The 27,752-nt window shown below is 36.8% G+C and overlaps 3 protein-coding genes across 3 annotated transcripts; all 3 read left to right on the top strand.

The window, feature by feature from the left end:
* Positions 1-696: 696 nt before the first annotated feature.
* On the top strand, positions 697-4,412 carry LOC107824717 (heterogeneous nuclear ribonucleoprotein 1). The gene is made up of 6 exons (XM_016651554.2): positions 697-973; positions 2,087-2,127; positions 2,221-2,384; positions 2,538-2,640; positions 2,737-2,906; positions 3,560-4,412. Exons 1-6 carry the CDS (start codon positions 828-830, stop codon positions 4,079-4,081), a joined length of 1,146 nt encoding a protein of 381 aa, XP_016507040.1. The 5' UTR covers positions 697-827; the 3' UTR covers positions 4,082-4,412.
* A 1,014-nt stretch (positions 4,413-5,426) lies between these two features.
* On the top strand, positions 5,427-16,874 carry LOC107824807 (uncharacterized). The gene is made up of 3 exons (XM_016651645.2): positions 5,427-5,585; positions 5,679-5,801; positions 16,615-16,874. The coding sequence occupies exons 1-3, from the start codon at positions 5,550-5,552 to the stop codon at positions 16,792-16,794; spliced, it is 339 nt and encodes a 112-aa protein (XP_016507131.1). The 5' UTR covers positions 5,427-5,549; the 3' UTR covers positions 16,795-16,874.
* Positions 16,875-21,909: 5,035 nt separating this feature from the next.
* Positions 21,910-26,463, top strand: LOC107824899 (serine/threonine-protein kinase D6PK). The gene is made up of 3 exons (XM_016651739.2): positions 21,910-22,579; positions 23,367-24,373; positions 25,478-26,463. The coding sequence occupies exons 2-3, from the start codon at positions 23,388-23,390 to the stop codon at positions 26,319-26,321; spliced, it is 1,830 nt and encodes a 609-aa protein (XP_016507225.1). The 5' UTR covers positions 21,910-22,579; positions 23,367-23,387; the 3' UTR covers positions 26,322-26,463.
* Positions 26,464-27,752: the final 1,289 nt, after the last annotated feature.

Raw genomic sequence — 27,752 nt, 5'->3', positions numbered from 1 at the left:
AAGAAGAATTTACGTAAAAATAATGTGATGAATAAGTCATATTTGACTTCCAGATAAAAATAAAGCGATAGTAAGAATTTTATTAAAATAATATGATCTAATGTACTCGAACAAGATAGATCACCATATGACATGTTTAGTATTCATTAATATCGATAGCGGAACGAAATGCAAGTACCAAAATCAAGGGGTTAGGTTGCTACAAATATATATTAAAAAGATTGGTTGCTCACTACGAGATTTGAACAATAATTTCATATCCGGCTTCATAATTAAATTCTCATGTTATATAATTTTTATCTGAGAGGTTTATATTTTAAGGTTATTTGTAGATGATTCAAACAACCTACATCGCAATTTGAAATGATTTGTCCGCGCATAGCGCGAGTACTAATACTAGTAAAAAATAATAAGTGAGTAGGCTAGAATTCCTATTAGTTTCAGGGGGATAAAAATACATAAGAAACTGAAATAACTTTAATTTCTTATTTTAAATTTTTATTTACTATAAACAATGGTAAAATTGTAAACTTCTCTGATATAATGCAATTATGTATCTCATTTTTAAATGCGCGCGAATATAACTGGTATAATAGAGTGCGATTAATAAGTCGCATTGCTGGAATGCGTTTTATAAGTCACACTTGTCGAATGCGATTATAAGTCGCGCTAAATCAGACTTATTAGGGCAGATGATTAAATCCAACGTTCCCCATAAAACTTTCTAGGGTTTAGGTATATAAGGGCGCCGACAACGTTCTGTAACTAGATCAGAACCAATTCTTTGAACGAACTTTCTTTCTTTCAAAGCATCTCCAGTGTTCTTAATGGACGAACAGAATGGGATTACTTTAAATGGTGTTAATATTAAGTTGGAGGAAGAAGAAACTAATGACCTAAGAACATCTCCTGACCATCAAAACGACGACGTCGGCGCCTCTCAACCTCATACTGGAGATGGTGCTAGTCCTGGGTATTTTACTGCTTTCTCCTTTCCCCTCTCCCTCTCTTTGTGTGTGTGAGTGTGTGAATATCGCTCGATTCTGTTATTCTGTTACATTTTCCTTTTATCCAAAACCATGCTGAATTTTTTTGCTTGGTATTAGGACTGACCTCTAGTTATGTAGTTACACAGGTGAATTTACCTCTGTTGTTAAATGGGACACGGTTAGTTCCTGAAGCTGGGAACTTTGCGTGCCTTAATCTGAAAAGGGCGGGCAGAGAACAGAGAATATAGTTGGTAAAGTGATGTATTAATTGTTAAGGAAACACAATGAACGGATATGTGGATGGTTAGGATTTGAGTTTGAAGTTAAGTATGATAAATTAGTCATTAGATTTGAATTAGAAACTTAAAATTTCATTTTGCGTATGAAACATATATTTGAGATGGGTTTTGAATTTGATTGACATGATATTTACTACCTATATTTTGCTTAATTTGATTTATTTTCCAATTTCTTTGACTGCTTAATTGTTTTTTGTGTTATTTTCTTTATTGCATTGCATGTATATTTATTTTTCTTCATTTACTCTCTGCTTGGGTACACTTTTCAACTTTGACAACACTGTAATTTACTGTCAGAGAGAGAGTTGTGTATACATCTTTTGGTTTACTTCTGTTCTGATTTGTATTGGATGATATTTTAACTTAGCACCAATCTTTTCTGCATTGTTTTTTTTCTATATGGGGTTGTTCTTGTAGGTGTTACTTAGTTGTTGGTTTGGCCTAACTCATTGTTTTGGCTGGAAGTTATCTTTTTAATCAAGTTGCACATGTATATTTATTATCTTTTTCTTCTCTGCCGCTTGTCTACGTGTTTATCTTTGTCAACACTATAGTCTACTGTCAGCAAGAGTTTCAGTGTATGTCTTTTAGATTTTCTTTTATTCTGATTATTATTCGACAAAATCTTAACGTAGCAGCTGTCTGTTGTGCCTTTCTGAACTCCTTCGTATGCGTGGTCCTTCTCACATAGTAATTACCTATTTGTTGGTTTGGAATCACTGTTTTGATTGAATGTTCTTATTAATCAATTTGCTCATGTATTTATTCTATTAATCAATTTACTTGGTGGCCATGCAGAAAGATATTTATTGGGGGCTTGGCTAGAGAAACAACTTCAGGTTTGTTGCCTTTTCATCCTTGTTTTGCTCTCCTGCTAAACTAGTTTTCTTTAACTCGCTTTCATGCCTCTAATGTTACATGTATATCTGCAGCTCAATTTGTCAAGCACTTTGGTAAATATGGTGAGATTATTGATTCCGTGATTATGAAGGACAGACGAACAGGGCAGCCACGCGGGTTTGGTTTTGTGACTTATTTGGACCCGTCTGTTGTGGACAAAGTCATTGAGGAAGACCACATTATAAATGGAAAACAAGTAAGGTTATATTTTTTGGGGGGTGTTTTCATGTGAATACCAGTGTTTTAATAAATTGTCGTTCTTATAATTACTAGTTTGCACTTTCATTTGCCTTTTATTTTCTTTTGGATGGAAAAATTGGGTCCTCATGCTGATATTTTGATGTGTCAGGTGGAAATCAAGCGAACTATACCTAGAGGAGGAGGTTCCAGCTCCAAAGATTTCAAGACGAAGAAGATTTTTGTGGGCGGCATCCCAACAACAGTTAGTGAAGGTTATTTTTCTGTAGCTTGAAACTTATTCCCTTTCCTTACTAGTTGGATTCTTCTGAAACAAGTCTTTGAGGTATTACTTGCATTTTATATTTCAGATGAGTTCAAAGACTTCTTTTTAAAGTTCGGAGAGGTGAACGAGCACCAGATCATGCGTGACCATTCTACTGGTCGTTCTCGTGGCTTTGGATTCATTACTTTTGACTCAGAAAAATCTGTTGAGGATATCTTGGCTAATGGAAACAGGCTTGATTTTGCTGGAACCCAGGTCAGTATAGTCGTAGTGTGCTTTAATTAGTCTGTGACACTTTTTTCTAGATTGTTTCGGTGAACTTGTAAAATATAAGCAACAACCACAACAACAATAAACCCAGTGAAATCCCACAAGTAGGGTCTGGGGAGGGTAGTATGGGGAGGGTAGTGTGTACGCAAACCTTACCCCTACCTTACGAAGGTAGAGAGGCTGTTTCCGGAAGACCCTCAGCTCAAGAACAATAAAATATAAAGCATTTCTCTTTATCTTCTTTGGACATGATTTTGTTGCCAATGTTGCACTCTTGAATATATATTCTTATTATGTTTTTTATTTATGTTCTGGGCCTTCTGGCAAATGTCCTTAAATTGAATGGGATATTGGGCTTATGTTCTTTCTTCTTTTTTCTTGAAAAGAATGAGTGAATGAATAGAGAAGCAGAATTTGCCGTGCATCTTGTGCGTGCTTCGTAAGTTCTACGTCTTGACAAAATGTTGGGAGGTCATATAGTTTCCGTCTTTCCGAAACTGAGTGTTTATGTATTGGACTGTATAATATACTTATGTTCATTGTGCCACATACTTTTATATCTTCTGTCAAGCTTATCATCGAGTGAGAATGCTCAAGTTGCCTCAATTGCTATCCTTTTTTTCTAATTTGGCTAATAGGTGGAGATCAAGAAGGCTGAGCCGAAGAGACCTAATGCACCACTGCCAGCTCCATCCAAGCGCCAAGGTCATCCGAGAGCTTCATTTGGTGGTGGATTTTCAGATGCTTATGGTGGTTATGGAGACTCTGGCTTTGGTGCTGGTGGTCCTTATAGGTCCGGTGGCCCCTATGGTGGTAGATCCAGTGCATTTGGTGGATATAGTGGAGCGGGAATGGGTGGATATGGAGCATATGGTGGCAGTGGTGCCTATGGAGGCTTTAGGGAGGAGGCTTCTTTTGGGTATTCTAGCCGTTATGGTGGAGCTTTTGGTAGAGGTTATGATGTTGGTGGTGGCTATGGGGGACCTAGTGAAGGTTATGGAGGATATGCTGCCGGTGGCGGTGGATATGGCAGTGGATATGGTGCTGGTCTTGGCGGTGGTTATGGAGGAGGAGATGGTACTGGAGGTTCAATGTATGGAAGTAGTAGGGGAAGCTATGGTGGTGCTGGTTCCGGCAGATATCACCCATATGGGAGATAGAGAACGAAATGTTGAAAGGAGCAAAGCTGAATTTGTCTTTGGCATGGTGATTTTAAGCTTATGCCCAAAGATATACACACACAATCAGGCAGTTGTTGAGAGCTAAAACTTGTCTTTTCAATTTTTAAAATGATAAATCTTAAGTTCTGATGATCACTTGATCTACTTAGCTCAATTTATAATTTCTTTTCCTTTGATATCGATTGGTTTATCAAGGAACATTATGCAACCATCATCAGCTATCTACAACCCTTAAAGCAATGGAAGTGTTGAAATTCCATAGCATAGGTTCTATAGCATCTATGCAAAAATTACTTTTCATTTTGTCAAATTTCTGCCTCTTTCCTTATATTGATTTTATTCTGGTTCGAAATTTGCTGGTTAGACAAGGTATATTATGCTTTGATGGATTGTAGTGACAATGCCAAAATTAGCCAATCATGAGTTTACATTCTATTCTGGTGTATTTCTTTTTGTTTGTACGTCTTGGAGAAGAAATTGTCAAGGATTTATTGTATACTTCGATAATGTCAAATTTAGTCTGTTGCAGCAGATAATTTGATGTAATTATTTAATTATTATAGTGTAGAAGAATTTTATATTGTTGTTTTTTAAAAAAGCTAGCGTGATAAATTCATAGACACAAGTTTTTAGCTTGATGTATTGTTGTCGTATCGTTAAGTTGCGATATTTTCAACTGTTCGCAATAACAAAAATCTTTCTACTTATTGGGTCTGTGGAACAGGAGACACAAATGAAGAGTAGACGTGACAAAAGGATAAAAAAGGGAGTAAATCTGTAGCCACACAATTGTGACAAACAAGTTTTGAAAAATATTTTTGACTGGTGAAACTAATTATAAAAGGTTTATGTAATGTACAAATTTATTATACCATCAGATAATTCCTCATAGTAAATCTAATAATATCACTTGAATTCCAAGGTAATAATATACTATAATCGGTTAAATTTAGTTGCAGTATCATATATTTTTATATACAAACAGGTATTTAAATATATTAGTAGGCGTTTGGGCATAAAAACTATGAAATTTTGAAAAAAAGTGAAAAAAATTCAAGTTGAAAATGATATTTAATTAGAGTTGTGGCTGGACATGAATACAATTTGGAGCTATTTTTGATTTTTTGTGAGTGTTTTGAGTGAAAATTTTGAAAAACAGCTTTTTGAAATTTTTAAAATTTCGAAAAAAATCCAAAATTAAACTTCAAATGAATTTCAAAATTTTAAAATTAAACTTCGAAAAAAAAGGAATTTTTTAATGGCGAAATGGGTATTTAGAATTACAATAGACTTAACCAAAAAAAAAAAAAAAAAATCTTTTTTTGGGTTGTTGATGAATGAAGGAAGAAATAAAAATCTTCAGTTTCGATCAGGGCCTTTTTCTTCTTCTTTTTAGGAGTGAAAGAGGAAAAGAAACAAGCAGGTGGCAGGAAGAAAGTGATAAGAAATGGCAATGGTATCTAACACTAACCCATTCCTAAAGGTACGATTTTTGTATAAATTCTGTCATCTCCTCTGTTAATTTATTTTTTTTGGTTGTGCCGCTGGGTTTTGATTATGCTGGGAAAATTTGCAGTCACAGATGCACCAAGTTTACTGCAGAAAGAAAGAGAAAGATAAGGGTCAAAATCCCCAGCCTTATAAAGTCATTGAAATTTCTCCACCTCCAAAGAACCTTGGCATACGCTGCTTCCCCTCTGTAAGCTTCAATTTCTCAATCCAAATTTTTTGTTTGATATAATGCTAATGAGTAGAAAAGTTGATTGATTCATTGATTGATGTTATGCTTATTATGTTTATATGCTAAAATTTATGTTAATGTCACGTTCCTTTTATGTTCATGTGGGTGTTAACTATGCCTCAACTCCAAACCAGTTAGGATCAGCTACATGAATTCTCTATGTTCTTTCCGCTCTATTCGGGTTAATTTCTTTCCAAATTTCTGTACTGTACAAAGAGCAATGTTTGTTGTGCTATTGCCTATATGTGCCCCAACTGGATTTGGTTGGTTTAGTCTAGGGCTGTAGTTATGCCTCATAGCACGCGAGCTTTTATGATACAATATTGAATTCTTTGGTACCAATTATCATATCTTAAAGGCATCATCTCTATGATTGGACCACTAGGCTTATAACAGTGTTGGTTACACTCTGTACAAAATACTAGCAATGCTCGTAGTTTTGCTTACCGAGAACCAAAACTAAGAGGAAAAATTTTCAAGTAAAAATGCGGGATCTTGCTGAATTCTGAGCAGTGGGTGAATTTCCCTGCATGACATTAAAAATGAAACAAGGAAAAAAGGGCAGGTTTTTGAAGGTGCACAAACAGATTCCTGTGATAGCGTCTCTCACTCCATACCTTCTTGAATGTAGACGCTGGTTCATTGACTGGAAATGGTTTAATGTGGGATCTGTTAGAATAAGATGCCTTCACATAGGTTGGACCTGTATAAATGTGTCCAAAGCTGAAGTTTTCTGTTGTTTATTGATGAAGGTGAATATAACTTAGTTGAATTCTGATACTAGACTTATGTATAAATATTCTTTGAGAAATCTTGTTTAGATTGTGGATAACTTGGAGCTTTATGCCTTCGCGTGAAGTGTGAGATTATATTCATAAAGCACTCAACAACTATATGGTATTCATGCCAATCGTTTATGGTTTCCTTCGCTAAAACTTGACCCGATTCAGTTCACAGTTAGGTATTCTTGTCAATCATTCACGGTTCCCTTCACCTAAATCTTGACCTAATTCAGTTCCAATGGTCAAACTGACCAAATTTTGGTCTTATTTTCAACATGATTTTTGCAATTTCTAGAGAAAATATTATATGTTAACTGCAGATGCCAATACTTCCCTAAATTGTTTAAGAATAAAATGATGTTAGCTGTTTATTTGGGAAAATTATGTTCAAAGAAAAATCTGTTTGATTCTTCAAGAAGTAAATTGGTCAATTTTTGTCACGACCCGAAAATTCCACCTAAGGTAGTCGTGATGGCGCCTAGTTTCTAAGACTAGGTAAGCCTAACATTCATGAATAACTTAACGGAATTTAACAGCTAAGATAATAAGACAATATCTCACAATAACTCCAAACGAAACTGCTGTAACAAAATTCCCAAAACCGGTGGAACTGAGTCATAAGCTCTACAGGAATATACTGAAAAATACCTAGTACAACATTGTCTAGATAAAGAGTAAACAAAATTAGGACAGAAGGTGACTCCGAAGCCTTGGAGCCGAGTAGGTATACCTTGAAGTCTCCGAACTGTATAGTCCACTCACTGATGCTTAGCCTGAATCAAGGTACCTGGATCTGCACAATAATGTACAGAAGCGTAGTATGAGTACACCACAACGGTACCCAGTAAGTATCAAGCCTAACTTCGGTAGAGTAATGACGAGGCTAGGTCAAGACACCTACTAGGATAAGAAAAACTAAACATGTATAGTGTAATCTAATAATGAAAACGAGGAAATGGTGACAATAAAACAATACAATAAGATAAGCTAACAACTGAATTTAAAGCAATAAAGGCAACAAGGAGGGAACACATGATAAGAACAATAAAAGAACAATGCGGACAATACAAGTGAGGCAAATAAGAGATAACAACAAGAATCACAACCGAGGTACCGTCTCGTACCCTCATTTCACAGTCACAATCACACTGTCCTTATGCTGCCGTGTGAGCCTTACATTTAGATAGTTTTGAAAATATTTTTTCCCGAAATAGCTACACGCACTTTAGCCCACCTTATGTCGTCGCGTGGCTTCAAGTAATTTCGTTACTAGCAACACACACATAAATCCCATCTTATGCCGCCGCATGCACATTAACCCCTATCCTTATACCGTCGCATGTGCATCAGTAACACAACACAGTAATAACTCGCACCACAAGTGCCCATATGCCACAACTTGCCAAAAATTAACAATACCAAAGTTTCCACAACATATAGCCCATGACTCAACCACAATATGAACAAGAATCTCAATAATAACAATATGAATGAGAATTACTCAACAAGGAAAGATATCTCGATATCCAACAACTTCAATAACTGAAAATGAAGCTATTTCCACGAAATGACAATTTCCACTTTAAAAGTACAACGTAAGCTTAACAATAAAAGAGATGGTATGAAATAGTATCTATATCTAAATACATGGAATAACTCCACACGGAAGGACAACATGAAATAACAATTCCAAATAAGACTAACTCGACAATAAAAGAGGTAACATGATTATAAGAAAGATAACAAAGGCAGTTAAAGCATATAAGAGCATGATTGACAACAAGGGATAGAGTATGTGATAACAACATCGATGAGGCTTCTTGTTTCAGTGAACAAGCAGGCTCCAATGACTCCATGGAAATGGTTGGGATCGAGCTTTTGGTTCTAGGTCTCTGTTAAGAAGCAGCCATGGAGGTCGTTTTTAAGTAAGGCATGTAAGAAACAAGAGCATTTTAAAATGGAAGATATAACATGATATTATAATTTTCTAGTCTAATGCATGAAAGAGTCTGAGAGTCTAGCCCAGTCAAAATACCTCACATTAGCCCGTGTACATACTTGTCACCTCGTGTACACGTCTTTCACATAACTCAAATAACATAAATCAACCCAAGTCTTAGGGGTAGTTCCCCCGCACAAAGTTAGACAAGATACTTCGAACAAGCTAAATCAACCCACTAGTAGGTCTTTTCCGCGAAAATCCAGCTTCGTACGGTATGAATCTAGCCAAAATAACTTAATACCATAAATACAAACTATAGGAAATGTTCCAGATAATAAAGTTGCAATCTTTAAAGAAAATCAAAGTCAACTCAAAAAGTCAACCCCTGGGCCCGAACATCGGAACCTGACCAAACTTACAAAATGCGAACACTAATTCCGATACGAGTCCAACCATACAAAAATTATTTAATTCCAACTATACAAAAATTATTTTATTCCTAAGTCCAAAATGGACCCGAATCAATCCGATTCACACCTGGTGCCCTCGGAACCCCGTCCAAACATACCATCAAGTCCCAAAACATAACGCGAACGTCGCGAACCTATTCGATACCTTAAATCACATCAAACAACATCAAATCTACGAATCGTACCCCATTTTAACCCTGTTGAATCAATGAACATTCAACTTCTAAAACAAATGCGGAATCATATGAAACCCACTCCGAATGAGCTCAAATTTTGCACGCAAGTCCGAAATGACACAACAGACCTACACCAACTCCCAGAATTATAATCCGAGCCCGATATCAATAAAGTCAACCCTCAGTCAAACCTATCAACCTTCTAACCTTCAACTTTCCAACTTTCGCCAAAAAGCCTTAACCAGCTTACAGACCTCAAATCAATATCCGGACATACGTCTTAAGTCCAAAATCACCATACGAAGCTATCGAAGCCATCAAAACTCCGTTTCGAAGTCGTCTACACAAAAGTCAAACTCCGGTCTAACCCTTTCAACTTAAGCTTCCAGCCTTGGGACTAAGTGCCCCAATTCACTCCGAAACTCTCCGGAAACCAAAGCAACCACCCCGTCAAGTGACATAACCACAATTGAACACATAGGAGGCGATAAATAGGAGAACGGGGCTAAAATACTCAAAACAACCGGCCAGGTCGTTTTTTGGGGATACAACAATGATATTACAGAAGATATATGGAAAGCTTCCTTCCCTCAATGCAGTTGACCTTCTAATCCATAACTTTCTTTTGCAAGGATTGCAATTTGAAAAAGAACCGCATAACAGAGGCAGAAAACAGAGAAAGCAGTATATTGTAGTGGAGTTGAATGAGTTGTGGCCTAGAGTTGGTACCATTGTGAATATTAAAGCGCGCAGTGATGCAGGTAGATTACAGTTCTGAAGGGAAATAAAAACTAGTGCAAAATTTTGGCCAGAGTTGTTCACACGCTCGAAACGCAAACCAAGGTGGAGATTGAAAATGTTGGTTTATGTTTAGTTAACAATGGCATGCTGAAAATGTTGGTTTATGTTTAGTCAACAATGGCATGCCAATTGGAAGAGTTGGTGGAAAGAGTTGGTGTGGATGCTAGGAGGAAGCTTCCTCCTTTGATGTCACCCATGACATCAAGAGGAGGTAGTTTGATGTCACCAATGACATCAAGAGGAGGTCTTTACCTCTATAAATAGATGCACTACTTCACTTGTAGAAATCATCCCAAAATAATACAATACATTGTAGTGAGTAGAGAGTTAAAGAGAGAAATTCTCTTAAGTGTAATTGGGAAATCTCCCCTTCCTTTGTTAATATTAAAAGGGCAATTGTTCTCTGGTGGACGTAGGATTATTTTGATCCGAACCACGTTAAATCTTGTGTTCTTTCTTTTACGTTTCCGCTAACAATTGGTATCAGAGCGACATGATTCTTTAACGATCCAAGGAGAAAGAACAAGCAAATATGAGTTCCATGAAGTTTGAAATTGATAGATTCAATGGACGCAACAACTTCAATATCTGGAAGATCCAGATGATGGCGTTACTGCGGAGGGAAGGTTCAATCCATGCTATTGACGGAAAGTATCCTACGGATATATCAGCTCCCGACAAGGAGAAGATTGAAGGGGATGCATTGAGTGCAATCCAACTATCCCTTGCACCTAACGTGCTTTGTGAAGTGAGTACGGGTACCGAAGAGACGGCCAAACAGTTGTGGGAAAAGCTAGAAGGGCTATACCAAGACCGATCAGTGACAACAAGAATGTTGTTACAACGACGTCTTCACACATTTAAGATGAGGTCAGGTACTTCGTTACAAGATCATTTAGATGCGTTTAATAAACTTGTCATGGACTTACAGATTGCAGGAATTAAAAGGGAGGAGGAGACGCTTGCATGTGCTTTGCTATTTTCATTGACTTCAGGATATCGTGATATTGAGAATTCAATGATGTATAGCAAGGAGCCTATCAAGCTTGAGCAAGTGCGGCAGACACTTAACTCTAGTGATGTGCGGAGGCACATTGAAGGAGATAGAGATGACCAGGCAAGTGGCCTCTTTGTAAGAGGCCGGACTAGCCAACAGGGAAAGACCAAATCAAAGCACAGATCAAAGTCTCGTGTGAACAAGAAGAATACAGAGTGTTGGGGTTGTGGCAAGAAGGGGCACTTTGAACGAGATTGCCCAATGTCAAAGTCCAAGGAAAAGGCGAGTGCATCTACAGTTGAACAGGTACATAATTTTGATAATGATTATGTACTAACAACATCGTGTAATAATAATAGTAGTTATGAAAACAAATGGGTGTTAGACTCTGCTTGTACTCTGCATATGACGTTCCGAAAAGACTGGTTTAGCAGCTACGAGAAAAGTGGAGGAACCGTAGTAATGGGCAATAATGCAACTTGTGCAATAGTTGGCATTGGCTCAGTTCGGGTTCGCTGCCATGATGGAATCGTGAGGACTATTACACAAGTCCGTCATGTTCCTGATCTGAAGAAGAATTTGATCTCCTTGGGTACTCTGGATGAACAAGGCTACAGGTACATGAGCGAAGCAGGAACTATGAAGGTGACTAAAGGTTCTTTAGTCATGCTGAAAGGCAAGCTGGAGAACGGCCTTTACACATTGGCCGGAAGCACCATTGTTGGCTCTGCAAATGCATGTACAGTGCAGTTATCTAATGATGACAAGGCAAGACTATGGCACATGAGACTGGGTCATATGAGCGCACGTGGACTGGAGATGTTGAGCAATCGTAAACTTTTGGAAGGTGAGAAGATCAGCACGCTTGACTTCTGTGAGCACTGCGTTCTAGGGAAGCAGAAGAAGGTCAGCTTCAGCACTGGCAAACACAAGACAAGAGGAGTGCTAGACTACATCCATTCAGATTTATAGGGTCCTTCTAAACTTCCATCGAAGGGCGGAAAGAGGTATCTTCTCATTTTTATTGATGATTTCTCACGAAAGGTTTGAGTGTATTTTTTGAAGGCAAAAAGTGATGCTTTTGAAGCATGTAAAGAGTGGAAGATTTTGGTTGAAAATCAAATGGAGCGGAAAATCAAGTATCTTCGCACAGACAATGGCTTGGAGTTTTGCAATGAAGAGTTTAATGAATTCTGCAAGGTTCATGGGATCTCAAGACATAGGACTGTCAGGCATACCCCACAGCAGAATGGAGTTGCCGAGAGAATGAACAGAACTCTTCTTGAAAAGGCTCGTTGTATGCTCCTACAAGCCAAAATGTCCAAAGTATTTTGGGCTGAAGCAGTTCACACTGCTGCTCATATTGTCAATCGATCTCCAGCATCGGCAATTGACTTTAAGACTCCGAATAAGGTATGGTCAGGTGAACCCTCTAACTATTCATACTTACGAGTATTTGGGTGTCCAGCTTATTATCACGTTAATGAAGGAAAGCTTGAACCAGGGCTAAGAAGGCCATATTCGTAGGGTATGTGGATGGAGTAAAAGGGTACAAACTTTGGTGTTTGTCTTTACTCAAATTTATAGTTAGTAGAGATGTCACCTTCGATGAATCCTCTATACTTGATCCCCGTAAAGTTTCCGTGGAGTTTTCAGGAAACAAGAACAACGAGCTGGTGGAGCTTCCGGTGGAGCTTGCCAAGGAAAATGATCAAGAGACTCAGGTTAAAGATGAGTCAGAAGATGTAGGCGTTGAAGAACTTGCTGTCAATGAACCATACACAATTGCGAAGGGGAGGGAGAAGAGGCAGACACGAGAACCAGAACGCCTTATAAATCAAGCAAACTTGATTGCATATGCGTTCGTAGCTGCACAAGAAGAGATTAAAGATCTGGAGCCCTCCTCGTATATTGAAGCAACTTCTTGCAAGGATGCCGCACAATGGCGGTTAGCCATGACTGAAGAGATGGAGTCTCTTCACAAGAATCAGACATGGGTCTTAGTGAAAAGACAAAAGGGGAAGAGGACAGTTGGATGCAAGTGGGTCTACCGAAAGAAAGAGGGAATTCCTGAAGTGGAAGATGCTAGGTTCAAGGCGAGATTGGTTGCAAAAGGTTTCAGCCAAAAGGAGGGAATTGACTACAATGAGATTTTCTCTCCGGTCGTGAAGCATAGCTCAATTCGCGTGCTACTAGCATTGGTTGCACAATTTGACTTGGAGCTTCAACAACTTGATGTCAAAACTGCTTTCTTACACGGTGATCTAGAAGAGACAATCTATATGGATCAACCTGAAGGTTTCCTAGCTGAGGGAAAAGAAGATCACGTATGCCAACTAAAGAAGTCTTTGTATGGTTTGAAGCAATCCCCTAGACAGTGGTACAAGAGGTTTGATACATTCATGACTACACATGAATTCTCAAGGAGTGCATTTGATAGTTGTGTGTATCACAAGAAGATGTCTGGTAACTCAATGATTTATTTATTGTTGTATGTTGATGATATGCTTATTGCTGCTAACAACATTACAGAGATAAATGCTTTGAAGAAACTATTGAGTAAGGAATTTGACATGAAGGATTTAGGAGATGCAAAGAAAATCCTTGGTATGGAGATTTCAAGAGAAGACGATGTTGTACATCTTTCTCAGAAGAGGTATATTGAAAGGGTTCTCGAGAGATTCAATATGCAAACGTGCAAGCCTGTAAGTACACCATTAGCTCCTCATTTTAAACTTTCAGAGTCACAAATGCCTCAGTCCGAGGATGAGGTGGAGCATATGTCAAAGATTCCTTATGCCAGTGCAGTTGGTAGTATTATGTATGCTATGGTATGCACACGTCCAGATATTGCTCAATCTGTAAGTGTGGTAAGTAGATACATGTCCAACCCAGGAAAGAGGCATTGGGAAGCTGTCAAGTGGATATTGAGATATCTCAAAGGAGCTTCTGGTGTTGGTCTTACCTTTCGAAAAAGTGGTACAGGTATTTCAATTCTCGGTTATGTGGATTCTGACTATGCAGGAGATCTTGACAGAAGAAGGTCCACAACTGGATACATTTTTACCCTCGTTGGCAGTGCCGTCAGTTGGAAGTCGACTTTGCAGTCGATTGTCGCTTTGTCTACGACAGAAGCAGAATACATGGCAGCAGCGGAGGCGGTAAAGGAAGCTATCTGGTTGAAAAGTTTAGTAGCGGAATTGAGTTTGGTTCAGCTGGAATCAACTCTTAGATGTGATAGTCAGAGTGCTATTCATCTAATGAAAAATCAGAGATTTCATGAGTGCACTAAACACATTGATGTCAGATTTCATTTTATTCGAGATGTTATTGATGAGGGAACTATCAAGGTCGTGAAGGTTATCACAGACGATAATGCTGCAGACATGTTGACCAAGATAGTCCCGCTCGCTAAGTTTGCACACTGCAAGGACTTGGCGGGGGTGTGCATCAACTGATGCAACTCCGAAGAGAACAGTTGCTAGGTGGAGGTGGTATGTTCAACAATGGTTTGATTCTTCTTGTTTCTTACAACGGGGTTGCCCAGTAAGCTTAGAAGTTTTGGCCAGAGTTGTTCACACGCTCGAAACGCAAACCAAGGTGGAGATTGAAAATGTTGGTTTATGTTTAGTTAACAATGGCATGCTGAAAATGTTGGTTTATGTTTAGTCAACAATGGCATGCCAATTGGAAGAGTTGGTGGAAAGAGTTGGTGTGGATGCTAGGAGGAAGCTTCCTCCTTTGATGTCACCCATGACATCAAGAGGAGGTAGTTTGATGTCACCAATGACATCAAGAGGAGGTCTTTACCTCTATAAATAGATGCACTCCTTCACTTGTAGAAATCATCCCAAAATAATACAATACATTGTAGTGAGTAGAGAGTTAAAGAGAGAAATTCTCTTAAGTGTAATTGGGAAATCTCCCCTTCCTTTGTTAATATTAAAAGGGAAATTGTTCTCTGGTGGACGTAGGATTATTTTGATCCGAACCACGTTAAATCTTGTGTTCTTTCTTTTACGTTTCCGCTAACAGGAATACATTTGAAGAATTACTGACTTACGTTTAAGTTAGTATTTTTGATTGAGTAGAGCGTTTCCCCTGGTGGCATTCATGGGAGAACTGCCCATATAGGCACAAGCTAAGGCCAAGTTGTCTTTTATTCCAAAGAGAAGAAAATGATTTGTAAATTGGTGTGCCATGCATGGCCTGTATATAAATGGTTCTCCTTTGTTGTTGAAGAGGTAATATTTCGCGCCTCTGGATTTAAGGGCCCTTATCTAACAAGTCTTTGCTTTAAACTCTAGATCAGAGCCTCATATGCTAGCCTCTAGTTCTGGGCTCATTGTGCCTGCATTAGTACAGTTGTCTAAGCATTTTTTACTTTACTTCAAGGTATTACAAGTTGATGAATTTTTCTATTTTGGATGTGACGACTGAGGCTTCGTATATTCTACTATCTGTTCTCTTTATTCATCTGGAAATTGGCGGATTGAAATTTCTAGAACTAAAACATAAGGTGATCTTCAAAAGTTACGCCTTCTAACTGGTGGCTTTTGGGTCTATAGCTGGTCTTTCGAGCCGATCCAGTCATCAGGTACTGTATTGTGATAGGTATGTATCAGAAGAATCATTCTCCTTCCGAGTCAAGTCTCAGAATAAAAGTGATGTTGTCAACATTTAAAATATCATCCCCCAATGGCTGATGCCAATCCTACTGTGAAGGGAGGCTCAAATTTGGAAAGGTCGCACGCCCCTTAAGGGGGGCCATGTATCCTTTTTCTTTGCTGCCCATCAAAGATGAGGTCCGGTGCACTGTGTGAGTGGTAAGACAAAGACATATGACATTAATAGGAACCCTGTATTCCTGTCAGAAGAAGCAAATTTTGATCTCTGAGGTCCCATATCAAAGATATACAACCCTCTATTATCATCTGTGTTATAGTTCCTTGGTGATCATCTCATTGGTTGTAGTTGTTCTACTCTTGGAGACAGGAAGAAATTAAGAAATGGGGTTCAATGATTCGCCGTAAAACCTAATAGTGAAGAACGAATCTGATTTTTAAATTGGCTGATTATACCGTCATCAAACTCTTTGTGCATTTAATTTCACGATCTGGATTAGCAGTGGATTTTGTTTGTTCTCTCTTTTTCTGGTTCACTGGGCGATGAATGTAGAAGCATACGCCATGTGTCAGAAAATACAAGTCAATAAGAAGTTATTTACCCGTTAGTGCAATCACTACTCTATTATTCATGGTGTTGTTACACACTTTATTGGCAGTTAAATTAAGACTTAGAACTGGTCATATGCGTCGTGCTGTTCTTGTTCCAATGTAACAGTCGGATGTTGGCTTGACGTGAAAGTAAGCGAGCCATACACACTGCAACAGATGCCTTTCCTATATCCAACATTCATGTCAAACAAAAGACATGTGACCTTTCTGCTATGTTTCCAATAATGCTTCACTAATTCATTGAACTGGTATATGCATAGGGCCTACATAAGATTTTGGAATTGAAAGACATCTAACAATGCCTTGCAAATGGGGTATAGTGTTTGATGGTGTCTGGTCTAATAGAAAGCTCATTTTCAATGACAGAACTTGCAGTGCGGAGAGAGTGTAACCATTGAAGGCCGAGCTTACACCATTTCAGCGGTAACTCATCGTTATCAGCTTCGAAAAGGGAAATATGAGCCTAGTGAGAAGAGACTTGATGTGTTGTCTACCGGAAGATACATCTTAAATTTGTACTTAGAAAATTTGCTAGAACAATCTTGACTATGATGTAGATTCTTTTCCCCCCTTCATCTTTATGTATACATTATGAAATACAACTCAGTTGAATTGCCTGTGTCAAATGATCCTGTTCAATATTTTGCTGATATATACCTCAATCATACATCAGTTCCTTAATATCAAACCGTATCGCATTCTTGAGAGCCCTGTGGGATGAAAGGAGGATGTCACAATCAGAGACAGAGTTAGGATTTGAACTTTATAGGTTCTAAATTCTAGGATAGCGACATAAGGTGTTGGTAATTGGGTTCTGAATTTCATTGTGTACATATTTAATTTTAAATTCTTAATACATATAGAGTTTGGACAAAAGTTATTGGATTCGGCCGAACCCGTACTTCAGCTTCTAGCTCCGCCTCGGGTCACAATTGGAGACTAGGATGGGTTCAAATCTCAATAGAAGTAGAAGTACACTAATAGCCCGTTTGGCCATTCTGCAAAAATCAGCTTATTTTGAGAAGTGTTTTTTTTTCCAAAAGTGCTTTTCTCAAAAGTACTTTTGGTGAGAAGCAGTTTGTGTTTGGTTAATTAATTTGAAAAGCACTTCTGAGCAGCTATTAGTGTTTGGCCAAGCTTTAAAAAGCTGCTTCTAAGTGTATTTTTCTCAAAAGTGCTTCTCAAAAAAGTGCTTTTGGAAAAAAGTTACTTTTTTCTGCTTCTCGAAAACTACTTCTCCTTCTCCTTAAAATCACTTTTTTTCCTTCCAAAAGCTTGGCCAAACACCATAAAACACTTTTGACCAAAAAGAAGCTTGACAACAAGCTATAAGGTTCCATTTGCCTAGGTCTTGGTGGCAGAGTTATGGGATACCTATATTGATAAGAAGTAGCAGGTATGCAGTAAAATAATCGAAATGAATACAAATTGACCGGAACACTACTGTTATCAAGTACAAAGAAGGATGAATGTCACCAGGGAGGAGAAAAATCTATAAAAAGAAGGAAATTGCTAAGGCATTCCTATATTTTTTATGGTAATAGAAACTTTTCAATGATAGCAGGCAGGGAATGAACTCTCTTATTACAATGACAGTGATGATTGGTATAAGCATAAAGCATGTATAGTTGATTGCAGACAGGGGTCCCCAAGATAGCAACCACTGTCTCACTATCTTTTCTACCACGTGTTAGGACACCATGTATTCAAGCAAATACTATTTTATATGAACCTGTATCTTTTTTTTTTTTAATAATCTTAGTGTTTAAATTAATTTGTGCGTACTTCGACTAATACTAAGGATACTTATTGTCTTCTACCAACACAAGTACATAATAATTCTGTCTAATAAAGCTTGAATAAATAGAAACAAATTGCGTAATATTTTTATGTCCATTAAAATTTATATCTGAGACCTTATGGTTCACTAACTCATATATCTTATTAGTAGCCTACTGAGTGACTGCTTTTGGATTTAAAGCCACGAATATAGTTTACATACTTCATACTTGTCCAAGAAAACTGTTCTGGAGGGGATGGGATGTTTAGGTTGCATGTAATCATCCCTCCATACTCCATTAAAACTATTAGTATATCTTTTGAAACAGTGGCGAATTCAGAATTTTGTGCAAGCGGGTTTAGTCGGAGAAGTCCATAACTAACATAAGCGGGTTCAAAAATAATTTCTATACAAAATTTACCTTGTTTTAACCATAATTTATACATATACACAGTATTATTTTTTGACAAAGCGGGTTCAGTTGAACCCACTTCTCACCACTTGGGTCCGCCCCTGCTTTGAGGTCCATAAAATCCAAGGATCTACGTGCAGATTTTGTTTGTTTAATCATTGGTCCTAATTTCACTGACCGGACTAACTTAGTGGGCGTTTGGACATAAGAATTTTATAAAATTCCAAAAAAAGTAAAAAAAAATTTTAAGTCAAAATAGTATTTGAAAATTAGAGTTGTGTTTGAACATGAATATAATTTTGGGTTGTTTTTGAAGTTTTGTGAGTGAAAATTTTGAAAAACAGCTTTTTGGAGTTTTTTAAATTTTCAAAAAATTCCAAAATTCATCTTCAAGTGAAAAATGAGAATTTTATGGCTAAAAACTGATTACAAAAAAAAAAAAAAAAAAAATTCAAAAAGAAAGTGAAAACAATTCTTACGACCTTAAATTAAGAGTGAAGAGATTCCAGAACTTCCATTACATTTCTGTTAGTTGCGTGTTAATATGATTCAAAATCATCGAAAATTTTGACGGAGGTAAGATTTCAATTCGGCAGCCATCGTGTGATGATACCTATTACTATTTCGTAATTACGTTGCTACTTAATGCGTAGACTAACGATCAATGAATTGAGCGAAAATCATGAAAAATTAAGATTTACAATCTAACAAAAACAAAAAAATACTTGGTAGTTTATTCTTCTGTTTCCAAATCTTAATAGGTGAGCGCTATCTGATACCAGGGGCGGATCTAGAATATGATATATGGGTTCTCGGGAACCCAGTAACTTTTGCGTAGACCTTATATTTTTGTTAAAGAATTTATTAAATATCTATTTATGAACCCAGTTATTATTGTATATTAATTTGAAATTGCGACAGGAACCGTAAATTTAAAATCTTGGATTCGCCTCTGTCTGATACAATGCTAGTTTGGCGGAGTTTGGTGGAATAATCGACCCAAATTTTGCTCCTTTTACGCACATGAATCCTGAACCCTAAAACCCTTATTAGTGTAGCTTAAAGAGGAAAAACAAAGAAAAAGAGAAAGAGAAACAATTATGCAGTCTTGAGATTTTCTGGATCAGAAGACTTTTTAATGATTATTCCACAAGTAAAGGACGCACTGCCATTGACCTCTGCTGTTATATATTAATTAGTGAATTTTCTAAATATAAACAATTTATTTGGACAATATTCTTGTTTTTGTGGAAGTAATTTATTCATCAACTTTGGCGTATACAGAGGTTAGTTTAATCATTAATGGTTATCTTTTTATAAATCAAAGGAACACGACAGAGGGACGGTCCACATGCTATGGTTCCGGTTCACGTGCGTGCATGTGAAAGTCCTTTCCCTGTCCCGTAATTGTAGTTATTATGCATGTATTCAACTTTGGTGCTTCTCATCATGTGATTTACTTACTTTTATTATTACTCTACTAAATTAAGTGGAGTTTTATTACGTACTATTCGTAGTAGTATTAGCAGGGGAGGATTTAGGGGTGCAAAGGTGTTCACCCGAACACCCTTCGCCGAAAAATTATACTGTATATATAAGGTAAAATCTGTTTTTTATTTCTATATATTAAGTTTTGAACACTCTTAACATAATTCAAAAGTGTAGTTTAGTGATCAAGGGAGTTCAAAATTTACATAAGGTCATGGGTTCAATTCCCACTAACTATAATTTTTTTTTGAACCCTCTTTGTGGAGATTCGACCTCCGCCACTGAGTATTTGTATATGTTAAATTTTAACTTTTCCCTTAACTTATACCTTTCCCAATTTACCAATCAAGAGGAGGACTAATAAAAGTGATAAATTCCTTTATCTTCCGATTAAATGTTACCTTGCTTCGGCATAAATATTTAACCTCCCCCCCCACCCACCACACACACCACAACGCACACACACAAAAAAAGTTTCCAAATATTATGAAGTTATTATTGAGCTTAATTAGATGACAAGGCAAGAATGTCGAATGTCAAAGATAAGTAAATTATAACCAGCAAATTAATCCCATTGCTATTTCAACCAATTTTTGGAATGATTATTCCGATGGAAAATACCGAATCTTGAGTCTTGACAAAATGTACAAGTAACAATTAGCCTTTCAGTTTTTTCTTGTGTGTGTTTGGGTTGGGGGTGGGGGGTGGGGTGGGGGGAGGGAGAGAAATGAACCTTTGGTGAGATAAGAACTCTCTACTTTTGTTTTGCCATCTTTAGCAAGTAATTTTAGTAAACATACTACCTCTGTTCACTTTTAATTGTCAAGTATTCTAAAAATAAATTTTTATTTTTATTTATCACTTTTCGCTTATCAATAATTTATTTTTTTCTATTTTGTCCTTAATATTAATTACTCATTCCAAATCACGATAAATTATGAACTTTATTTATTATTTCTTAAGAGGCGTGTAAAGTTAATAATGAACAAGTAAAAGTGAACAAAGGGAATAAAACACTTGTGCTTAATACATTAAACTTGGATTTCAATTCTCACATAATAGCGTAGCAACTAATAGTAGTAAACGTAAAAGCTATTTGCGCCGTCAGATTATCACAAATTTTAAACTGCAATTTGGACCTTCCAATCATATCGATTGTAGCAACCATAATCTATACAATAATAAAAGTATTCCTTGAAATACACTGAAACTTATATTAGCTTGAGAAAGGAAGATAATTAAAGTTGAAAAGTATAAAAATAAAAAAGCTAATCAATCTTAGCTTCATTCCACACGTCATTCGTCGCTTCAGCATATGCACAACCTAGTAGCTTCCTTTAAATTATTTTGACCTTGAGCATCACATGTCAAACATGACTTGACTTACATTGATATTTGAGAAGAGAAGTTTTTACTCTCTTTTTTTCTACTCCATCCGTTTCAATTTATGTGAACCCATTTGACTGAGCACAAAATTTAAAAAAAGAGAGAAGAATTTTAAATTTGTAGTGTAAAATAAAGAACATATATTTTGTGTGGCTATAAATCATTGCATAAAGGTAAATTGTTTCCAAATAGGGAAAGAGGTCATTCTTTTTGGCACGGACTAAAAAAAAATAGGTTCACATAAATTAAAACGGAGGGAGTATTAAGTATTCTGTACCCGTATTAAGGTCTAGGTGAATTTGAATTTGCACTATACAAACCCATTAAAAAGAAAAACGCTTCCTATAATATTTTTTTTATATTTTCAAGCTCGAACCCGAAATAGAGTGAAATTTGTTATGCCTTCCATAACAATGAATATTAGTATATTACATAGTTTCAATTTGAAGATAGTTGCTTCATTCACCAGAATTTTCTTACCATTTCTTTAATGATATTTATGTTTGTACATTATTCCGTTCTCGTTCATTTAATATCCCATCATTTGAAACTGGAATTTCTTATTTCAAATTTAAAATTTAAAATTTTAAAAACCGAAACATCTTAAATAACAATCCGAAAACATGCTTTCCCACTTGCATGAAATTTAGACTTCTTTTTTTTACCTTGGTGACAGTCAAAAACACTGAATCATTCAGCAGACAGCAGTAAACTACCAGTGGCTCTCAGTAAAAAAGTCATCAGTAACAATAATAAATAAATTATTTTTTCAGTCCTCTCTTCCACACTCTGTGCCGAAAGTTACAGTAATAGTATTTGTTTTTGTCTTTTCGTATTTTACGAAAAAAAGAAAGAAGCATTTGTATAGGATTACGATATAAGCGTTTACAAAAACAAGAAAAAGGTGAAGATGAAGAAGAAAACAGAAACAGAGAGAGAGAGAGAGAGAGTTACTTAAGCTTTGCTCTGTTTCATTTGCCTTTTGCTTGCTTGTTGGGAGCTTCGTTTTGATTCATTGGCTCTCTTTTTCTCCCAAATTAATTACTATTCCAGCCCATTATCCATTTTTTTAAATCGTTTAGCCGAAATTATTACAGTTACTAACTCATCACTCGTCGTTGTTTCGATCGGATCTGAAAAAGGAACTCAGAAAACAATACAAAGAAAAAGCAGTTCCCAATGCAAAGCTGTGACTCTTTTTGAGCGAGTTCACTTTTCGTCAATAATTATGACAGATCATTCATTCTTCTGCATATTGTAATCAGGTGAAATCAACAATCTCTGACTCTCTTTTTTTACTTTCATTCTTTCTCTGTGCTGATTTTTACAGTACTTCCTATTGCTCAAAATCTTCGATTTCTGGTGTTATGTGATCGGATAGTTGAAATGTAATCACTGACTCAGAGGCTGAGCTACATAGTTTGAAGGAGTTCAATTGAATTCCCTTCACCTGAAAATTATATTGTGTATGGAGGTAAAAGTAAATTTCTATGTATTACATAAATTATTGATTCTCCTTGTGAAAACTTCAAGTGTAGTTGTAAAATGTGGCCCACAATTGCGGTAGATTGTAGGTTTGAATCTCAAGTGTGTGTTTAACATTTTTTTGAATCCTCTTGTTAGAATTCATGGCTCCGCCAGAGAGTGAGTTGTGGTTTAATACCTCGAACGATTAGAGGTGGAGTCAGGATTTGAAGTTTATGGGTTCAAAAATTTTATCCTTTTAAGTTACTAAGTTCTAAATTAATAATTTGTAATTATTCAATGATTTTTTTAAGACAAATAATACATGATTTCGACCAAAGCTACTGGGTTCAGACCAACCTTGTAAGCTAAAGGCTAGCTCCGCCCCTTTCGAACAAGTCTGTGCTCATGACCGGTTAGGACGTGTTGTCTGATCATTTTATTCTGAGCTACTTCCTCAATTTGTTCATTGGCTTTTTGCTGCATTATGCGATCATGACATCAAGTCTTGTTTGAAAAGAAGTAGTAAAATTTAGTTAAAATGACATTGGTAGCTAAATTTCTTCAGTTTTAATTGTGTGATGGCAGTGTCTAATACCAAAGAACACAATGGAGGCACTTGTTGATGGAATCAGTTCCTTGCCACACGATCACAATGCTTTCACTGCTGTTGAGTGCAATATGTCTTCTGCAACCCTCACATCCCGTGATAATATAAAAAGTGATGATGTCTCTGAATCAACGAGACACCATTCTGAAGCAGATGAAGGGAAAAAGGAATTAAAGGGAACAGAAGATACCGGCAATCAAATGGCAGACGGTTGTTCAGGAGAGCAGGTTTTAACCTTTGAAACTAAATCATCTACCAAGGATTTACATAATGGTTTTACTTCAAATGCTGCTGCCAAAGCAGCTGGCAATCATTTAAAAATCGAGTTGCCACCTCAATCAGGAATCAGCTTTTGTCCTAGTCCACAAAACAGCTTTTATTCCGCTACACAATACACAGAAGCCAAACAAAGTTTCTCCAACACAGAAGTCAGTGAATGCATTAGCAGCACTGTGGACAAGTCTGGTGAAAGTGGTGATGTTAGTAACTCATGCGATTTCGTTGAGAGCAGAAAGACAAGCTTCAACAGAGGCAGCACGGGTAGTGACGTTAGTGAAGAAAGCAGCTCTAGTAGTCTCAATAGCGCAACATATAAACCGCATAAGGCAAATGATACAAGGTGGGATGCAATTCAAGCCATTAGAACCCGTGAGGGAACGTTGGGCTTCAACCACTTCAGACTTTTGAAGCAATTGGGATGTGGTGATATAGGAAGTGTTTTTCTAGCAGAGTTGATTGGAACAACAAGTTTCTTTGCGATGAAAGTGATGGACAAGGCAGCTCTAGAAAGTCGCAAGAAACTTGTAAGAGCTCAGACTGAAAGAGAGATATTGCAGTCTTTGGACCATCCATTTCTACCAACACTGTATTCACACTTCGAAACAGATAAATTTTCCTGCTTGGTTATGGAATTTTGCCCTGGGGGTGATTTGCATGCACTTAGGCAAAAACAGCCCGGGAAATTTTTTCCCGAGCATGCTGCCAGGTCAGTGTTTTATATGTGTTTTTTGTATCTTATTCACGTTTTGTTCTGTGTTTAAGATCTCCAACTATTACTGCAATTTTAATGATAAAAAAATATTTGACGTTGCTGCCTGGATAAACCAATATGTTACCATATGTTATGCTATTGGCAAAGCTGGCATAAGTATTCTTTCAAAAAACCTGCTATCATTATTACGCTTTAAGTGTCCTAAAAATTGGTTGAAATGGGAGTACTTTTGATCTATTACATAAGGAAGATCCTTCAGAAAGTGAAGTAAGGCCCTCTATGATATCTTTCTTCTGATAATTTTCTCACCTCTATCGGCCTTGCTGTTCTACAATGATCAGTGATATTCTGCACTGTGCTAAATTTGCCGATGACTAAGTTTCTTCCAATTGTATTCTAGACCATATATGTTTGTTTGCCTTGTTGTCTCCTCACTTAAACGTTTGCATCTCACCCAAGCTATTCTTATTTTTTTCGACATTGAACTCAGACCTCAGAACCTTCCTGCTATGTTCACTTCATTCTTTTCCTGTTACATGTTCTCATTTTTTTTCCGGTGTCATTTGATTTGAAAAGGAAACTGACTGGTATAAGGTAATTTTTTTCTGGTGCTGACATAGTTGATTATAACTATGTAGTTTCACTTAGTCAAAGATAAGTTCATTCGGATGAAAGATTGAGATATTTAGTCTTTAATGATTATAAATAGTACAATTGTATGCTTTTTGGTCGCCTAGCATGCACAATATTCACAGACATTGCATCCTCTTTGATCAGTAAGAGCAGGGACGAAGGCACATGGCCGTAAGGGTGATCAATTGACCAGCTTCGTCGAAAAATTACACCGTGCATATAAATAAAATATTACATTTTAGAGGTATATAACACATGTGAGATTATACCGGGTATGTTGTTGTTGTTGTTGAGGTATATAACACATATTGAACACCTGTTGTCGGGAATTTTTTTCACTTCTTTTAAATTTGAATACCCTTGAGGAAATTCCTAGCTTTTCTGCTGAGTAAGAGTAATGATAGGTTGGAATTAGATTTCAGTTTAGTTATGGTTTTTACAGTTAATTTCTCTTTTGGAGTATAGGTTTTATGTGGCTGAAGTTCTTCTTGCACTAGAGTACCTGCACATGCTTGGAATCATTTACAGAGACCTTAAACCAGAGAACGTTTTGGTACGAGAAGATGGTCATATAATGCTTTCTGATTTTGACCTTTCCTTGAGGTGTGCTGTTAGCCCAACTTTAGTTAGATCCTCAAATTCAAGCTTAGAGTCCAAGAGCTCATCCTACTGTATCCAGCCATCTTGTGTCGTACAGCCCGCATGTATCCAACCTTCATGTTTTACACCGCGTTTTCTAAGCAAACCCAAGAAAGAAAAGAAGTCCAAACCAAAGACTGAAATATACAACCAAATGAACCACCCTCTTCCGGAACTCCTTGCGGAACCAACGAGTGCTCGATCTATGTCTTTCGTGGGGACACACGAGTACCTGGCTCCTGAAATTATTAAAGGTGAAGGACATGGAAGTGCTGTAGATTGGTGGACATTCGGGATCTTTCTCTACGAGCTCTTGTTTGGACAAACTCCGTTCAAGGGAGCGGGCAATAGGGCAACATTGTTTAACGTTGTTGGTCAGCCCTTGAGATTTCCTGAAACACCTACTGTTAGTTTTGCTGCAAGGGATTTGATAAGAGGTTTACTTGTGAAGGAGCCACAGCATCGCCTTGCATATAGGCGCGGGGCTACTGAAATAAAACAACATCCTTTCTTTCAGAACGTAAACTGGGCACTTATACGATGTGCTAGTCCTCCAGACGTACCCAGACCGTGCATGACATATGATATGCCCCGAACACTACCAGCAGGAAAGGTGGCAGGTGTTGATGTGAAACCTTCAGGTAATTATTTCGAGATTGATTTCTTCTGAGTAATTCTTTTCCTTGGCAGCTATGTCCCCCTGCAGTTATACGAAGAGCCACGTTGAAGAAACACCTGTTTTTTGTGTTCATTTGATTATGCAAATGTAAAGTGCAGACTCTGTTGAAATGCAAATTGGATGTTGAAGGCCATTTTTCCTTGCACAATTTTTCAGAATTCGAACTTATACAACTTGGAACAATTGCTTTCTGTCCAAGGTTAAGTATGTTGTTAATATTAATGAAGTAGGACTTGATGTGAAAAATAATGTGGCTATAAAACTAGGCATTATGTGATGTTTCAAAGTTTACAACTGAAGAACCAATAGATGTGCAATTGTAACAGCCTAGTCCACTAGTACTATCGTTCGCTTTGGGCTTAGGTCCACACGGCTTTAAAACACGTCACTAGAGTAAACCCAATATCTCTCCCGTGTTTTGTTGATGTGGGATTCGAGAGTATCACAACAACGATTCAGTCGATGAAAGGGACAGTAAATACTTGTTTAAATTGGCAAAACTGTGAAAATCTTGGGTAATTGTAAGGGGTAGATCTAAAGGTATGAGTATGGGTTCCCAGGAACCCAATAGCTTTTGGCTAGATTATGTATTTGTATTAAGAAAATCATTCAATGTATAAGAATATTTAGTTAGGAACACAATTCCTTAGTCCGGTCATTATAATATACTAATTTGAAGTCATATGAAAACCCATAAACTTAAAACTCTGGATCCAACTCTGATAATTGTATAGTCTTAATTCAGCGAATCAGCTAGGAGCAAGATTGCCCATCTGGAGAAGTGACAATTTTAGTCGCTCTTTTTAATTAACCATTTCAGTCTTTAATTGTTCAACACTGAACAAATATAGCCCATTAATATACAAATAAAGGCACTTTTGGTCAAATCTAACAAAACTTAAATGGATTTTGTTTCAAAGGAAATGGACTGGTCATACTCATACATGATAACACAAATACGTTAAAGAAAAGAACAACTTTGCTCTAAATATGAAAAAGGACAATAAACAAATACTATGAATAGAAAAGAAACACAATCTAGTAGAATAAAGAATGATGAATGGTTTATTCAGTTGTATGTAGAATGAGCTATTCCACCATTACTTTCGACAATCACGGCCGCAAAAATTCATGATTTTGAATCTTTAATTTTCTTATGTTAAGAGGATCCAAAAATTTATATATAAATAGGAAAATTTATTTTTACCTTCTATTATAATTTTCTCCCTATGGTCAATTGATTTATGATCAATTACATATTTTAGTTTTATGTCACATTTTCCAAGAGATCTTTATTTTTTTACATAAAAGATTTAAAAGTAAAATATATGAGGTCTTTTGCCGCGTAATTTTCTTTTATTGAAATTGTAAAAGATAATATTAGATATTGATATATTGTTTCTTCTCGTTTTCTTTTCGTCT

The sequence above is a fragment of the Nicotiana tabacum genome, chromosome 3, assembly GCF_000715075.1.
Source record: "Nicotiana tabacum cultivar K326 chromosome 3, ASM71507v2, whole genome shotgun sequence".
NCBI classification, from domain to species: domain Eukaryota; kingdom Viridiplantae; phylum Streptophyta; class Magnoliopsida; order Solanales; family Solanaceae; genus Nicotiana; species Nicotiana tabacum.
The sequence above is the reverse complement of the archived record's forward strand: the minus strand, read 5'-3'. Positions and strand labels throughout refer to the sequence as shown.